Source organism: Semicossyphus pulcher, unplaced genomic scaffold, assembly GCF_022749685.1.
Source record: "Semicossyphus pulcher isolate SPU_LCO1_2020_fin unplaced genomic scaffold, fSemPul1.0.p SCAF_5, whole genome shotgun sequence".
NCBI lineage: Eukaryota > Metazoa > Chordata > Actinopteri > Labriformes > Labridae > Semicossyphus > Semicossyphus pulcher.
In genome coordinates this window covers 21,433,967-21,451,827 of record NW_027211726.1, presented here as the reverse complement: position 1 = coordinate 21,451,827, position 17,861 = coordinate 21,433,967, and the positions used below count along the sequence as shown (strand labels likewise).

Below are 17,861 nucleotides of genomic sequence, written 5' to 3'. Positions count from 1 at the left end.
AGGCAGCTGAGAGTGGGAGAGATAGAGGGAGGGAGGGAGGGAGGGTGAGAGAGAGAAAGAGAGAGAGAGAGACGCGCGCGCAGAGAAGGAGCAGGTCTGCAGTCTGAATCTTGGCGTCGCACAGACCCGAGACGACGCTGTGGCTCAGCGCTGCGATACTGGGAATACATACGTACCGCATATTTCTCTCTTTACGCTCAGATTAGTGACTACACTCCAACGTTGGTGGAGAACTTCTTAAAACGAAGCGATTTTTCCTTGGATCCGGATAATAACCTCTGTGGCTCTCCATCCTTCATCCTCGGCTCCTTCGAATCTAAGGACGAGTTGAAACGTGGATTATCGGCACCGCAAATGTTGTTATTAAAGGGAGATAAATTGAAGAGAAGGACAAATAAGTGCTGCTGGACAAACTGAAGGAGGGATCTCCTGGCTTTTTCTGACGCTTGCCTGGTGATATCGTTACATATGTGGAGCGGACGAGGGATTTTCGTGATTTTTTACGCGTGCGGGGTAGATCAGTGACCACTTGAATCACGTCTCCCCCCTTGGCTTTGCCTTCCCTCCTTTTCCTCCTCCTTTAGGTGTGAAATCTATCTTCTCAGACAGAGACTCCGAACCCCTCGGTGCCCGCATGACATGGTTCAGTCCAGCTGCGAGATCCGAGCCTCCTCCATGCATTGGGATTTTTCTCAGCGCCGACACCGAGTGAATCTCCCTTTTTTGACCATCTGAGAACTATCGTGCCTGCCAGACCAGAGAAAACAGCCCCTGCCATGACCGCCGCTTCTAACCGGGACGGAGCTACGGGACTCGCGAGGAGAGCGGAATGCGCATGCAGGAAAGGGGACGGAATACGGATTTTTGCTCTAATGAAGGCAGGAGTGCACGCGCACCATTGGAGCCGGGTGCTGTTCTTATATATGGGGCTACTGGCCGCCTCAGTAAAGGGTAAGTCTCCCCCTCTGTACAGCTGAAGACGTGCAAAATGCAGCAGGCTTACCCCACTCCACCGCCCACCCTCCCCGATCCCTTACTGAATGCAAATCAGCATCAGCAACACACACACACGCACACACACTCATCCTTATAAAGGCGCATTTTTTAGGATCAACCTTGCTGCGATGTCGCTGTTCCAGCACCCAAAGTTATTAATAGAGGAGAGGTGGCTGGCTGGGTGGCTATTTTGGTGACAGCGGATCCTCTGGAATTGCAACTGAGCTCGTGTCTATCCTTGACTCTGTTGATGCGTTTCATTAAAAGGACTGCGTGAGGTGGTTTGTCGAGGAGATGGGTGGATTAAGTGAGGTGGAGGGCTGTTTAAAACAAACATCTTGTGCTGTTAAAGAGGAGGGTTTTCAGGTGGGGAGAAACGCCGCTGTTGGCGCGAGGAAGCCAGTTGAGGTGGTCAAACAGGCGGCTGATTATTATGCTGTTCGGAGTCCAAAAAGGGGGTGCGTGCGTGTGTTGTGTGCGCGTGCACGTGGAGGGGATTTTCTTTCTAACTACTCATTTTTCGTTCCCAGCTGATAAGATTCTTCACTTGTGGAAGTACATAGCAATATAAAACATTTAGTGAACATTTCTCTTCTTCTGTCTTTCCTTCTTTCTTTCTTTCTGTGTGTGTGCGTGTTGGCTACAGCGTGCGCGCGAGCGCGTGTGTGTGTCTAAGGGGTTGGGGGGTGCAGGCCTAATTAACTGACTCTGGGTTTTCTGTCCTTGATTAATTGCAAATGGAAATCTTGCAACGGGAGCTGGGCATTCAACAGATTATCATTACTATTAATTTACTTTCACTTATGCGTTTCTGGAAGGAGTCTCAGTTACTGGTGCGTGATTTTTTTTGACATCCATCACGAAAAGCTTGTGGCGTTATTTAAGAGGCCAGGCTTTTCGGGGAAGAGCCGCAATGATTTTTTTTTTTTTTTGCCATCCAGAGCGGGTCCTTTGGCAAAGAAAGCCAACCGTTTTATCACTGTCTTGGCTCCGCACCACAGAATGGGCACTATTTTTAGCAAAAGCCAAGAATACTGCCACGGCCACAATATGATTTTGACAGTGAGTCATGGCTCTGTGTTCGCCCACTCATACCTTTGGTTGGACAGCACATAATCCACGAGTGAGTGGAAACTGGGCACATTTTCAGCACATTAGGCCGTGTGGTCTCATTCTGTTTAAGTGTGGTTTCAGTTTGAGTATCGAAACGTGTCTCCCACCAAATAACTCCCACTTGTCACCCACTTTTACATCAAGCTTGTGTCATCAACCACCCAGATGGTGAGATGGAGGTTTATCTCACACTCGTGTTCGGTCCCAGTGATACAGACAAATCTCCCTCCTCTTCCCTGCTGAGTAAATCTCATTGCGGCTATATTTGACGCTGCAGGTTTTATTTGCGTCCTGGGAGCTTTTTTATTGCCCTCTCTGTTGCCGTTTGAGTCTACTTTTGGAGCCAGTAAGGCGACTCTAACTTATTGCACATATTTACGAAGAGCAGCAGAGGCTAGACTATCTATCCAGCCGCTCCTGTAACAACGTTTACTTTAATCGGTGGCCATAAATATGGTTGAATATCACACTTTGAGGTGGTCTGGCGCGTCCCTCGGTGCTGCAGCCACCAGCAATTGCCCCATCCTCCCATTGAGCGGCACCAGAGCCTCACACTCTGCTGAGAGGCGGCGCGAGGAGGGGAGAGAGGACCTGGGGTTCGTAGTTATCTCTCTCCTCACATACTTCATCAAACCCCCCAAAAAGAGAGCGAGACTTGCCTTGAAATCCAATCAGAGGCTGATGCTACATGCAACATGTGTTATGTTGCACGTGGGCCAAATAAAAAGGCTGTTGATTGCCAGGCCATGTTTGATAAGAAGAAGATATGTCTCATGTGTGTGATAGTGCTTTAATACCATCCCGCATTAAACACGTTTCCTCCTCCCCTGTAGCCACATTAACGTCCCCAAAGGGCCACGCAGACAAAGATAGAGATGTGTGAGAGGCTTCTGACAAAGAGCTATTGAAGAGAGCAGCGCGCGCTCTCCACGGGATCAAAACCAGCTGTCCCAGTGGACCCGTCGCTCAATAAACGGTAATCAACCTCTATTCATTTAAGCGCACAGAGGATGAGGATGCGAAGGCCGCGGGGAGATGAGAAGAGGAGGCAGATTGAGGATGACGTGTTTCAGCTCTCCACTCCAGCTCGGCCGGCATTAGATCACTCGTCAGCGGCGCATGAGACAGTCGCTCAGCATGTCCATTTTCACGCAAGATCACGCTCCGCCGTCCTCTCCTCTCATCCACGCGCTCCTTTCTTTAAAGGCTCAGTGTTGCGCTCATGATGCAACTTGCAGTAATGTTATGAGGACTGGAGGGCTTGATGCCCCCCTTTTCCTTTTTATCTTTTTTACTTGATGACATTTGCTTGTATTCGCACCGTCATGAGGCTCCTGAAGACAAGGGCAAGTGTGTGTGTGCACGCGCGCAGAAGTCTGGGCGCGTGTATCCGTTTCCGTAAAAATAACACAGGGAGGAAAAACCCTGGTGGGGATTCGGTTTTTGAAGTTCAACAAATCAAAATATGACGAATTCAAACACGAACATTTTAATTTGGAAGACTTGCGGGTATACCAAAAGGCCGCGGACACTTAATTGACGCCATTTTAATTTGGAACACAATGTGGAAACATTGCTGCTGATGTTTACGAAATGAAATAATGATTTCTCTGAACGTAAAAACAGAATGAGACGGGACTCTATTAATATAAATTGGCTTTATCCATCATTTTTTAATACAGGCATGGTCGTTAACTTATTTGAAACAAGTGAAATTATTCATACTTTGAAGATTGGCCTTCAGTGACCCATGCGGATGTTAGTAATCCCACTGTATGCTGACATGTTCAGCACCCTGGACAGAGCGGGGCGCAGCTGAAGTCCTCTTCAGCACCACGGACAGCTCCCCCAGCCAGCCGCCTCAGCAGCAGCAGCTGCTCCTCAGTGGAGGGCTCGCTGGCTCTATGAGCTGGGACTTCTCCAATGTTTTCAGAGCTTTGAACCCTCAATTAGACACAGACTTCAGACCTCATTTGACATGATCATAACACATGCTTCCTGCTGTTGGTTTTTATACCGAATTTAGCAACAGAGAGCAGATTTTAAACAAACACAAACATTTTCTTAATGACATAGCATGGCAGAGCTATCCTGAAACAGGAAATTAATTTGCCATAGTAATGTTTTTTGTTAATTCTAAGCAAGAAATCCTAATGTGACCTCTTAAAGCATCTCGCATATGAAGCTTTGTGGCTTTTCTTTGTGTTAATGTGATACTGAATCAAACATATATGGACATTGGTTGGTCAAAACAAGCAAGTGAGAATATTTCAGCTTGTTTTTCACACATTTTTCATCAAATGATCAGAAAATAATCAACAGATAACCATTTGAAGCTATAGTGCCAGTATGTATTTTAACTTCACAGTGTTAGTCGTTATCATGTGAATCCCAACCCCCATGTTGAAACCACCATAATGGAGGCACTGGATCAAAAGATACATGCCAGTAGAAGCTATATAGTTGGCTTAGAGAATCAGCTTTATCATATGGATACAAATGTGCCTTTCACTTCCTGTAAACCATTCAACTTAGCAAACACAGAGTGCCTTCTGTTTCCCATATGTACGTTCATGATGAATATATGCACATCTACACTTTCACTCCCACCTGTCTGACTGCTACTCTCATCTCAGATCCTCCACTACCTGCACGCTCTGCTGCTCCCCTATCTCCCATCTGCTCTCCACATTCACCGATGAGCAATAAAGGATGGAACGAGAGCAGAGAAACAGACATTATCTATTTACCCAAAAACAGAGAAACGTCTGGAATGCAAAGTAGATTCTCAAATCTGTGTTTTCCTACTTGACGAAAGAGCTGCAGAGAGGTAGTCAGGAGGAAGATAAAGATCGTGAAGAGGGGGCGCGGGGAGGGAGAAAAACGGGAAAACAGCAGGGCAGAATCGTCTGTGGAGGGGAAATAAGAGGCAGAGAGGGGAGACGACTGTCGGAGCAGAGGGGCGATAAGCTTCCACCAGCTGAGAGATAATCTGGGCCCTATGTTTCTGTGCACTTTTGAGTGCCGGGTGATTTTCCTCTCTTTAGTAAATGATCTATTTGGAAGGCTCATTTTCTTATCAGGCATCAAGCAGACTTCTATTTCAGCAGCTAACAGCGTGTAAGTAAGCTTGTGGGCACGTGTTTGCGTGAGTGTGTGAGGTGCCGCCTCCATTCACTCTAGGATGATTAGACTAAAGTGTTGACAAGCAGGTCATTAGCCACATCCAAAAGGGCTCTGTGTGTGTGTGTGTGTGTGTGTGTGAATGTGTTCATATGAGGCTTTCAAAAACTCTTCGTCCTTGTGAGCACCCTCCTGTCCCCCACCCACCTGCCGATGTGTCACCCGGCTCCTCTCTCCCTCGTCTTCCCCTTGTACCTTCGCCATCTATCCTCCTGTCATCCATCCTTCCATCCATCCTTCCAATCCGCCACCCTCCCCTCCCCTCCCTCCATCCTCATCTCTGGTGATTCACACTGTCATCTGTCTCCAGATGGCCGGAGCTCTGTCACTGTGCTTCGTCACACTGATCACAGCCACACACTGACTCACACACACTCGCTCACTAATTCATGCACACTCACAGACTCCTGCGGTGACAGAAAAACTGTCCGCGAGTACATCCATGCAGCCATTCACGAGTTTACACATACAAACTGGACCGAATGACCTTATGAACTCCATAAAAAAAAGTCTTAGTTTGCCTAGTTGCAGAAAAAATGTGACATACTCAGTTCAGGGAAGTGAGTCGCTCCTGTATGCGAGTAAAATAAAAGTACAAAGATGTACTGCAGGCACACTCAAGTACCAGATAAGCTCAGGTTCAAGTGTAGTGGTTGTTAAAAGTGCTGTGTATTAAGTTCTCTGCGCTGAGGGAATAAAACATCTGCTTAATGCAGCGTTACTACAAAATCTCAAGACCATTCGTTACTACATTAGCTAGTTAGCAGCTACCAACCAGGCTAAAGCTAACTGAATTAGCCTGAAGAGCAACAGTCTCCTAAATACAGTTTGAAGGACGGAGGCAGGGAGGAAGTTGTAAAGAATAATCAGTCTCTTAGCCTTTTTTTCTGACCAGTCAGAATCATTTATGCTTTAGCCGTTAGCATTGTCATTAGCAGGCAGCTAGCTCGGTGCAAGCCCTTGTAAAACTTACATTTTGAAGGATCATTATTTAGGGCTGCATGGAGTTTGCATGTTCTCCCTGTGCATGCTCGTTAGGTTAATTGATGAGCGTGTTTCATAGCTGTCTCATGTGTCCTGTGATTGATTGACGATCAGTCCAGGGTGTACCTCACCTCTTGCCCAATGGCAGCTGGGATATGCTCCAGCCTCCCGTGACCCTAAACAGGATAAGCAGCATACATAATAGATGGGGATCATTGTTTTCGCTGTATATTTTTCGGCCTCTGCCTGTATTTGATAGGACGGTGGAGATGGACGGGAAATACGGGAAGATTGAGTGGGGATGACATGCACCAAAGGGCCAAGGGTCGGAGTCAAACTTGGGGCTGATGAGGCGAGGACTCAGCCTCTGTATATCGGGGGAGCTAAACTGACCTTTTTCTCTATAATGTTACCTGTAACTCTCTTTTGAATCCATGAAATCAAACCAGAAATACACATATTCAGATCATTAATTTTATGTCATTACCGTGCAACGACGATGGCTTGAAATAATTACCACTAGTCTGCCAGGAAAACCTTTAGTCCATGACCTTAATGGTATTGGAATCATGAAAAAGTTTCCTTTCATGAAACATGACACATGCACATTCAAACGGAGGCGTTTACATATCTGGGGGGCTCCGGTTGTAAAGTCAAAAGTTCAAATTTAACACAAGCAGAGGAAACCTGGTGGAATTTAAATGAGTAATGTTTCTTTCCTTCATCTCTCGGCATGTCCCTGAGCGTGGCGCTAAATTAATAAATGCATATTTTGGCTGCTTTTCTTGTCCAGGGAATATAAATCTAGCACTCTATTCTGGCAAAGCTTGGGCTTCATATTCACAATTTACTCCTGTGAGCGATTCTGTCACATTATAGTATTCTGCTGTTAGCTTTTTAGAAGCGCAGCTCCATTAGAGGCATTCGGTGGGGGATATAGGGTACAGTAATGGCAAAGTGCCTTGCTTAAGTATATGTTGCAAGGAAGTTTTTTTCATTTAACTCTTACTGCCCACATTTCCCAGTTTCCAGATGCAAATATGTGCAACAGCAATACAACCGCTAAGAGGCGAGACATGCTCAGTCAATAAATGAGACAAATCCAGAGCTCACGTCTCCCTGAGCTACGTATGGGAGCAAAGCTTTAACAGACAGGTCTCAATTTCGATTCAGCTTCCTGTCTTCCCGTTATTATCAGACATGGGAGTTTGCTCCGGCATACTGTAAATCCCCACAAAGTGAGAGACAGATGTAGATGCCCCGTCTGTCTCGTGCAGACACAGAGCTCAGGCAGAGGTTTCTTTAGCTTCCTGATTTACACTGTTCTTATCAGATATCAGTGATCCCACAGATTGAAGATTAGATCCCAGGCAGGAGCTATCTTGTCCTTGTCTTTTTTTTTCTCCTTTCCTGTACGGCTTGTCTCTCTAGTCAACGTATAGGCAATCTGTCAGTGGGCTTTTTCTGGGAAAAGAGGCAGAGTCATCATGTGGACAGAGCCACGCAGAGTGTGTGCGTGCTTGTGTAGGTCTTTGTTTCCTGCACTAAGAACCATTTTCTGTTTAGCATCTCAAGCAAATTTCTTTTCATTGATGTCTTATAGGCCTGAAATTTAAAGTTGGTGAATGTTTAGTTAAAGTAATAGTATCTTATTCTTTTGCCAAGACTTAGCTCTCGCTCTCATATCTCATGTTTTGAAAATATAAGGCTAAAGCTAGCGGTAGGTTAGCTTAGCTAGCTAAAAATACTGGAAAGAAACAAACGCTAAAATAATCCACCTACAACACTTGTAGACATTATTTTTTTAACATATTATATCTCCTTTACTTATAAATGAAGTGTAAAAAAGGTCTAGTTGTGGTTTTATTTTGAAGTTAATTATTATTATTATTTTGAACTATTTTTAGGCAGTAACAAGGTAGTTCCTTATGCTAACCAGATAGTTCTTTTGAGCTAACTCTGGTACATATATGATTTTCACCAACATGTTCTCTTTAAGACAATGTTAGTAAAGGTTATCTGCAGCCATAATGTTGCAAAAGGTTAGCATCTTCTACCTAAAGTCAGTCTAAAGTGTCTGCTGGAGTTAATCACCCTCAAAGTGTCCGATGTCCAAACCAGTTAAACGTGACTTTAGAGCAGTTGTCTGCTGACTCGCGTTACATGTCTCGCTGCCACAGAGGAAATAAATTCCTAATGAGAAAGGCGGAAATGAGTTGAATGTGTCTCCTCGTGTCTCTACAACCTTAAGACAATATTATCCGGCCAGCAGTGAAAGAAATAGCCCTCTCTGAAATGCCACAAATTATATTCAATATTTGAGCAATCTTTTATCTTGTATTTGGGCTAAATTTACAAAGCCTGCTTCTCTAATGATATTCAGAGAGGAACACAGAGGAAAATATTTATTCAACAGCTTTTAATGCAAATAAGATGCAACATTGTGCCTGAAATAAATAAGAAAACTGATTTAATGTTGTTATCATCTGTATTATCTTAGAAGCGGTTGCCAATCTGCAAAAATGTGTTTTCTCACAATCTTAATATCTTAAAACAACATTCGGCTTTAATTTACACACACACACTGCTGATGCATATGTTCCTAGTCTAATCTATAATTTGTCCATACTGTGGTTTTAAACTGTTAAAAGATTTTGGGGGGAGTTTTTCCCCTATTTAAATCCAGGGTCTAAGGATACAGAATGGTCCTATGCTGCACAGATTGTCAAGCCACTGTAGGCATCTGAGATTTATGGTATTGGCCTCTATGAGTAAAACTGATTAAACTTATCACTGGACAAACAGGCCTGCATCTAGAATGATCCAATTGTATTGTAAGTTTTTGGATCTGCCATATAAATTTAATATTTTTGGGAAAAATACAGAGAGATCTGGACAGGGACGCTGAGAGTCATATTGTCCATATTATTTCAGTAAGATTGTTATACTACAAGATCGCTGATCTGCCAAATGGCGCCACCAGATTTTAAGGCGACTGCATACAAAGAAATATGATAGTATAATTTACTATTAACTGCAATACTGATTGGACAGGACCTTATCTGAAAGACATGAGGGTATGAGATTTATGCAATGGGTAATCATGTTACCTACACAAATGGAGCGATGCCTGCAAGCTAGTTCAGGCAGGCAACTCGAGCTGCACTTTGTCACCAATTTGGCGATCTATTTAAGCTGCAAGATGCCCGCTCTCTCCCTCTGCTCTGTCATTGCCATTGGCTGACCTGCACCAGTACTGCACCAGCATCCACAGATCTGCAAGGAGTGATGAGGTCGGAGCCTATAGATGCCAAACACAAGCTATGTCCTGCTGCTGCAATATTTCAAACTATTAGAAACGTGAGTTGTCTGATCGGACATGTTTTTTTGTAGCCTAATGTGTTGAAGAAGAAGACATGCTTTATTAATCCCCGAGGGGAAATTACATTTTATCTCTCTGTTAGTACAAACATGCTACACTCACATAGGCCCGAAATACACACATGCACAAACAGAACCCTTTGGACATGCCTTAATGGAGAGGTGTCAGAGTGAGAGGGCTGCACACACACATGCTCCCCGAGCACTCGGGGGATTCGATGCCTTGCTCAAGGACACCTCAACAGTGCCCAGGAAAGGAAGTGGCACCTCCAGCTACCAGCTCCAATGCTATGGTTGGTCCGTACTGCAGGCATGTGCACAGATAGGACCCAAGCCAAGCCCCTGCCCTTTTGCCCCCAGAGTCGAAAAGCGCCCTTAATTAAACTTTATTTTTTTATTCTATCAAATATGATTTTCTTTTAGGGAGCTGTCATGTCCTCCATCTTTATATACAGTCTATGGTCCATATATTTAAGAAATACAAATGTGTCACCACCTTGCATAGTACTTTGTTTTTGTGCATACGGCCAATATAATAATGTTAGCAGTGGGGGTGTGTAACATGCAGAGGCAATATCATCCTTCATTTCAAATATAATCTCATCCATTTGGGAGTGCCCATTAATTATGCCCGTGGTCCTCAGCTGACACTGAGCCTTCCTAGGGGGCCGTTAGGACCCGAGTTGAAAGGTGAAAGTGCTACAGTAAGTTGAAGTGAGGCTGATTGATCGCCGGCCGCTCGTCCGTCTCTCAGTGATGGCTGGAATAGTCCAGCTGGGACGGCCATGACCTGACCTTTGGATCAGTGCTTCCTCTCTGCTTCAATATACACCGCTCGGAGGGGATCAACTGTTCACGAACGGCCACTCACTAACACACACATAGATCAGGATGCTTATCCAGGATCATCATCTCATAGATTGAACACATCCATTATTGCAGCACCCCGCCTCCTGTTGATGCTATTGATTGGTTGGAGTCCAGAATGTGCAGCTTCGGGTGTAATTCATGTGCAAAAAAACACAGCAGGAGGTAACCGCGATAGTCTCTTCAGTGTAGTTTCATTCTAACATAACTAAAAGAGGCCAGCTGTCAGATGTGAGCAGAATGAAAATGAGGTGATAATTGAGTTCACTGTTTCACACATTAGCGTCACGCGTAATTGTGCTTTTTTTTCCCACCATACAGTAAGAACAAGGGAGGAAGCTGGCATTCTCTGAGGCATGTATGTGTGAATGAGCGTGTGTGCGTTTGGTTGTACAGTATGTGCGTGCCTGTGTGGAGCATGAATGTGTGAGATTAAGTGTTAAAGCGGACTCAGACGATAATAAATAATTGAAGAAGGGATTTGTCTTGATGTGTTCTCCTGTTTCCTTGTTGTCAAGGGAACAACATACAGCTTCTGTGGCACGAGCCGTAAATAAGGCTGTTTGTACTGTAATTACTTCCTCTGAATGCTGTGTTTATACCTCATCTTTTGCTCATTACAATACATGTTCACAGATGGACCTCATGACATTGATCCAGCAGAAGGGAAGACCATAATTCTATCTACAACTGTGCACAATCACCAAAACACCACTTACAGCAAACTAGGAGGTCAGAGTTCAAAAACCATCACAGTGGAGAGGAACCAATTAAGGAGATACTCCTTCAGATCTATCCATAGACTCTATAAGTAACGGATGACCACACTGTGAAGTCATCTGTTGGTTTGTTGAATGCCCTTTTGAAGTCTCACGTTCGGCATTTTGGCCATCAACATGTTCTTCTGAAAACCAGAATTCCAAAATATGGTCAAATATTTTGACAAGAGGGTGGCGCTGGCTAATTAGATAGTAAGCCAATGTGTTTCTCACAGAATGAGATTGTTTTTAGGCATGCTAGAGTTTTATATATTAGTCTGAAAAAGCTAAGAGAACTTGTGTAACCTGTAGTACATAAAAACACACGGCAAGCCATATCTTTTGTGCAATATTTGAAAAATCTCGCTTTTGGTGCCAGCCTCCAGTGGCCACTCGAGGAACTGCAGTTTTTTGGCACTGCCTGGTTGGCTTCATTTTTCAGCTTCTGAGGTTACTGTTTGGACCTACAAACATGTGACGTAACAGCCTAGCCCATGTGGGTTATTGTCTGCTGCAACAAATATACTGTATATATTAATACACAAAAATGGCTAAAAGTCTCTAATTAACTTTAAAGAACTAAAAATAAACCTGTTAGCGGCTGGTCGACCTGCCTAACTGGGCATGTGGCTGTTTTGTATTTTTTCCATGCGAGGGGGAAACTAGGGCAAAGACAGACAGACAGAGGCAGGGCTGGGTACGTAGAACCACGTCTGCGTTCAAGAATAATGATTCTATCACAAAAATATGCACACTCAAACATAAAAACACACCCACAAACACACACCCACACTTCCTCTTGCATCTCGCCTCAGTGTGTTTTGTGTGGGAGGCCCGTTTGTATCAGTGCTGAATAAACTCCCCCACAAAGACAGGGGTCTTTCTGAAAGGGAAGAACATCAAGCGTAACATGTCTTTGACTCTGAATGGGTTATTTCTCTATTGATTAGCTTACAAAACCTTGGATCAAGGGTTGGTGAAGGGCCGTATTGTTCACAGCTACTCAAACTTACCAATAGAGCTTTTTAGATATATTGATAAGAAGAGGAGGCATTGAGGTAAATAACATGATGACGAATAGTTTCTGTGTTGAATCAGTGTTTGAACTGGGTGAAAGGCGTGCAGAGTTTTAAGGATGAGCTGGAAATGTGTGGGTGGCTTTTTTTGGGTGGGTTGCAGGTCCTTTTGGCTGGTATGGTTATACTGCTGGTTAAATATGACCCAGCTGGAAGGAACTGCCTTACTTCCCCTCAACCTCTCTTCCTCTCTGTCTGAGAGAACACAGCCTCCATTGTGCCTCTTTTGCAAGCCCCCCAAAACAGTCAGGAACATGTGCATGCACTCATGCAAGAGTGCATTTCTGCATGCGCGCCGCGTCTACGTGTCAGCTTGCAGCCGCTTCTTTCTGTGCTTTCATCTTTGGCTGCATTTTTTTTGCACGTGGGTGTTGTTTATTTTCTCGCTGTGCACATTGCGCCCTCCAGCTATGGTGCTTTGACAATGTGTTTTTGTGAGTTTGCACATGTGTGTATTAACTGTGCTGCCATAGGCGTCAACACGTCATTGGAATTAATGCCAGAGCCTGTGATGTGAGAGTCACAACTGGCGGTTTCATCGTTTCCTGATTTACAGTTGATACGCAGCCACCTATGTTTTTGCTCGAGCGTCCTATCTCTGCATGAGTTTACACAGATCATTGTTTTCTTCACACATTCCTGCAGCAGGAAGCCATTCCAACCTTCCAATGTGCACCATTATGTAAAGGCAGGCTCCATATTGCTGCCCTTTTAAGGGAACAACATTTAGCATCCAGCCCAGTGGAAACAACCTTGCGGGGGGAGGGCTAAGTAGGAGCAACCTCATCCCAAGTGCCTTCCACTGCATTTGGCTTGTCTGTAATGGCAGACGGTGTCGTCCTGGCCCCGACATTAGCCTAATGTATGGAGGCGAGCAGGATCGCTGAGCTCACCCATTTCCATTTTAATGGCGGCCATCTAGAGGTTAATTCGGATATGATGCGGTCAAGGCGCGCATATGCGCTGACACGTCAAGAGACAAATAGTGATGCTGAGAGGATCTATGGGGCGGAAGGGTTTATCTAACCACCAGGGAGGCAGTTACTGGCAGACGCGCACACACACAAAACATTTGGCTGTTTGAAGTTTACTCATGGGATGGCTTATATGTGATAGTTGACGGCTTTGTTACTCGTAAACCCCAAGTGAAGCGCTTATTTGGTTGGAAATTATTCCATGTTTGCTCCACAGGGATGCTCACTTTCTATAGATATAGCCCCTGATAGGCCGCATGTACGAAGGCTTTATGGTTTCTCTTGGGAGTTAGAAAACAGCTGAACTCTGTGCATTCGCTATTTGATGAGGGAGACTTGAAATACATCGTTTATGGTCTTATCTCAATTTAATGGTTAGTGCATCGTTCATATGAGAGATTTACTCTTACATTATATAAAAAAAACATCTGCATCAGTTGTCCAGTTCAATACCAACGTTATTGTTTCCAAGCTGTGATCGATAAAGATGTCATAGACATGCTCGGACATGCTCTGACATGTTGGAAGACCTTCTCAAACATGCTACTGCTGCATGTAATACAGCACTCTTTGTTGGTACAGAACATTGACAGTGATGGTGAGAAATAAAGACAAAACTGCACAGGCGTCAATGTTTCATTTAAACATCATATTCAGCATAAGATCAAAATCACGGCTAATAAGCATGTTAACCCACTCAATTAGAAACTTTCTCTCTAATTATATGAATGATGCACAAGATATAAAAGCACTTCTATTACTGCCTGCAAGAGCAGAATGGTGTCTGCGTCTTTGTCTTTAGTCTAAAGGCAAACTTGAATTGAGATAAAGGACCCAGACAAAAACATGGCGGGAGCCAGAAAGGAGGTTTTCAGTCTCGAATTGCAACTATTGTTTGTGTCTTCATGGCATTAAGTAAAGTGATGTCGGGATTATGCTCACCAAGATGAAATTTCCTCCCATTGAGAGTGAGTGTAATCGCTGTAATTGCATCCGAGCAGAGGAGTGACACACAGATATGTGACACTATACTCGCCAGGGGTATAGGGATTACAGTCATACATGTGCTGATAGCTGATACATCCGTACGTAGATGTGTGCGCGCCGGTGAATCATCCCTCCATATAGACCTCTGGGATTCGCTAACAGTGCAGATTAAGCGCCGTCTTGCTGTGAATGTCACACTGGCTGTCTGTGAACTCGGCACAGAAGGGCAACGATATGCAGAAAATAGGTAAAAAGTCTCGCCGTGTAGACTTCTTCCTCTTTCAAAATAATGACTGCCATTGGCTGTTGCGCTTCCTCTCTTTGACCTTTTCTCTACCTTCCTTTCTGCTGCTTTTTTACCCCTAGTTTGTCCCTTATATCACCTCTCCTCCATTATTCCTCTTGTCATGCTTTCCAAATCTATTTTCTAAACGTCCATACGTTCAGTCGTTCTATTTTCTGTCCGTCTGCCCCCTCTCGCCCTCGCGCTCTCCTCTGGCCTCCTTCCCTCCGCTTTGAGGGGTCGCTGTCCTGCCGGAGTACAGCACAGTGACCGTCGATTCATCAAAGTGTCACAGTGCAGCGCAGCAGCTCTGTGTGTGCCCGCGACTAAACAACTGCCCTGGCAGAGCAAACAATAGATCGACACACTCGCACTCGTTTAGAACTCGAGTTTTGCTCCAGCAAGGTCATACCTCTCCCTGTACGACCATTTGGCGGCGCGCATGCTGTAGGTGCCAAGCAGATGCTGCCAGTGTACTAAGCAGTGGACAACATATCTGTTGAACATCCAGATATCAAGCATAGCTAACATTCCGGTACAAGCCAACGCAAATAGTTCCTGTCAACATGCTGAGGGATAAAATACACCAACCGTTACATCAAGTTAGCAATTTTCCTAATTGCTGAACCAGCGTATGTGCCACTATTCCATAATGGCTCACCTGAACTTACACAACTTGAGAAAATATGACCTTCTACTTCGGGCTAGCTGGGCTAAAACAGCTCGGCCAGCAGTCTGTTTATGTGGTCTTTATGGTGTGTCAGTGGGGTCAACTGCAGGATAGGCTCTTCCCTGCAGATTTACACTGAGGGGCTTCGCTGCAGGTCACCAGCTCCCAGCAGCTAATTTCATAATGCACCCTGGGCGAGGCTTAAATAATTCAGCCCGGCCCCGGAGTGCTGGATCTACTTAATCAAAGGCTCTGGGCTTTCAAAGAACAGAGACTTGCAGAGCTTCGGTTTACCTCCTCATCGTGGTTAACCGTTTTGCGCAAAGATCCATTAAAAGCACAAATAAGGATGACTAACACGCAAACAGCCTAATGTGAAAATCAGACTTCATGTTGATGCCGTAAACTTAATGCTCACCAAAGTGCATTTTCAAGTGATCTCCGAAGCATCTGCTTTTTGTCGATTCAATTCTGACCGTGCATTTCTCAGAAATGTTTCTAACCGCAGCCAAAAAAGCAGCCTCTCTAAAAGCACCAATCTCGCTCTTTTATCCCAGTTTGTGTGCGTCATTATCGATTTAAGAGCCGGTCACTTGGCACAGGTGCTCAGGCTTCAAAACAGGGGCTGTGGAACACTGAGAAGACGCTTGTTTTTCTTTCTTTGCTTAATTGTATCATTCAACAGTGAGGCAGCTTTCATGCCTGGTTGATCTCATGTCATCAATCAATATTTACTGCGTGTTCAGTCCCTTAATGACACACGCACTCAGATGATAAGAAACCATTTTCATCTTTATGTGCTTTCATTTAAGGGATCTATTTTTCACCCTGTCGATGTCAAACCTCAAAAGAATCATCTGTCAAACTTCAGGAATCACTTCTCTCTTACGGAATTTGATCCTGTAACAAATTCAGCTGCTTTAACCTCCATGTTTTGTAATTCCGCCCGGCCCACATTTCCTCACTCATCGCCCATGTGCAGGAGGTTCCCCGTCCACTCTGACCCCCATCAAGGCTCCGCCATCAGGCCGCCGTATGAGCCATTGATTGGCATTTGTCTCGTAATGAAGGAGATGATGAGGAGATTATTGACCAGGCTGTGTGTGTATGAAAATCAGGTAGGAGAGGTGGATTTGGAGGTTTTACCTGGATATTAGTATTGACCTGATGGTAATTGGGAGGGTGGATGCTCACTTGCCGCGCCTATTTAAAGGCTTTAATGAAAAATCAGATGGCCCTGCTGTTGTTCTCTCATGCTGCTGCTGAAGATGAGAGCTGAGAAAAGACATAAGGAGGTGATTTTCAACACTCTATAAGATATATAAGTTAAATTTAGCTGCTGCTTTTTAATACGACCGTGTTCCATTCATGTCACTGCACAGTTTTCCCAAGAATTCATTGCAACACTTCTCCACAGAGCCGCTCTCTCTCAGCGCAGCATCACAAAGTGCATTCAAGAGCCAGGGTTCAAGTACACACACATTAGCATCTTTTGGAAGAGGTCAAGCGCAAATGAAGCGCTGAAAAGTGACGGCTGAGAGAGAGCCAGGCTTGGGTTTTTTTTGGGGGGAAGAGACAGACCCCGGGGAGTCAACAGTGGCATGATGGATATACTGTGACTGGAGATGTTATTATCCTCCCGCTGTTGCTGCTGCTGCTGACGCCATGCAGACAGTCGGGATCTTTACCTCCTGACACTATCTCCCTCTTTTTTTCCCCCCCATTTCCCTGCAAAAAACATAGTGCTAAAAAAAAACCAAAGAGCTAATATTGGTTTTGTTGGGAGTGTGTGTCAGCTAGTGTTTTTCCAGCAGCATCTCAGCTGGAACACCCCGATGTGGCATGTAGCCGGTAAAACCCTAAACACCGTCTTGATCATTCGCAGGGTTCGCTGTCTGGCTAACTAGGGATTATCCGTATTCACGCTTCATTTTCCGTCATTTCTTTTCCCCTCTTTCTCTACCGTCTTTAAAAACAAATTTGTCTTTCACTTGTGAATAAGAGGAAGGAAAATTGCCCCAGTTTTTTCTCCCTCTCGTCATGCTCGGCGCCTTATTACCTGTAAATCCCAGCTGCCTTTTCCAGACATGAAGCACGTTTCAGAATGAAAATTTGGACACGTTTTTAGCAGTGGGATTGGTCTATCATCAGCATATAAAGTAACACAGAATGTGTATGTTCCACACACATTCACTCGGGGATACACATCCCGCCTGGAGGGATTGAACAAAGCAGCCTTCACTTTCACATGTTTCAAAGCTGCGGCGTGTTTACACAAGATTCTTGTGCTTTTTTTTTTTTATGCACTCAGGTATTATAGCTCATTTCGCATGGATTTATCCCAGGCATACACAACTGTGTTTGTAACAACACAAAAATCATATCTACTGCCAGTGTTGCGTTGTTTGTGTTGTTGAATAATGTGGGCTGTGCAGATAACAGATGTCCTCCAATTATGCGCTCCTAATTACATTTTAATCAGGCTGCATTATGATTCAGGTTTGTGGCTGAAGCAAACAAAGGGAAAACACACATCATTTGTATAAATAGCATGTATTGTTGCATGACATTCTAATTTAGTCCCAGCGT

At 44.6% G+C, this 17,861-nt stretch overlaps 1 protein-coding gene across 1 annotated transcript in view; it reads left to right on the top strand.

Moving 5' to 3' along the window:
• The first annotated feature begins 697 nt into the window (after positions 1–697).
• The window catches only part of csmd2 (CUB and Sushi multiple domains 2), a 253,256-nt gene continuing 236,092 nt past the window's right edge, over positions 698–17,861 (top strand). The window contains exon 1 of the mRNA XM_069682020.1: positions 698–951. Coding sequence (XP_069538121.1) covers positions 777–951 — 175 coding nt within the window. The 5' untranslated portion in view covers positions 698–776. The remainder of the gene's footprint in view (positions 952–17,861) is intronic.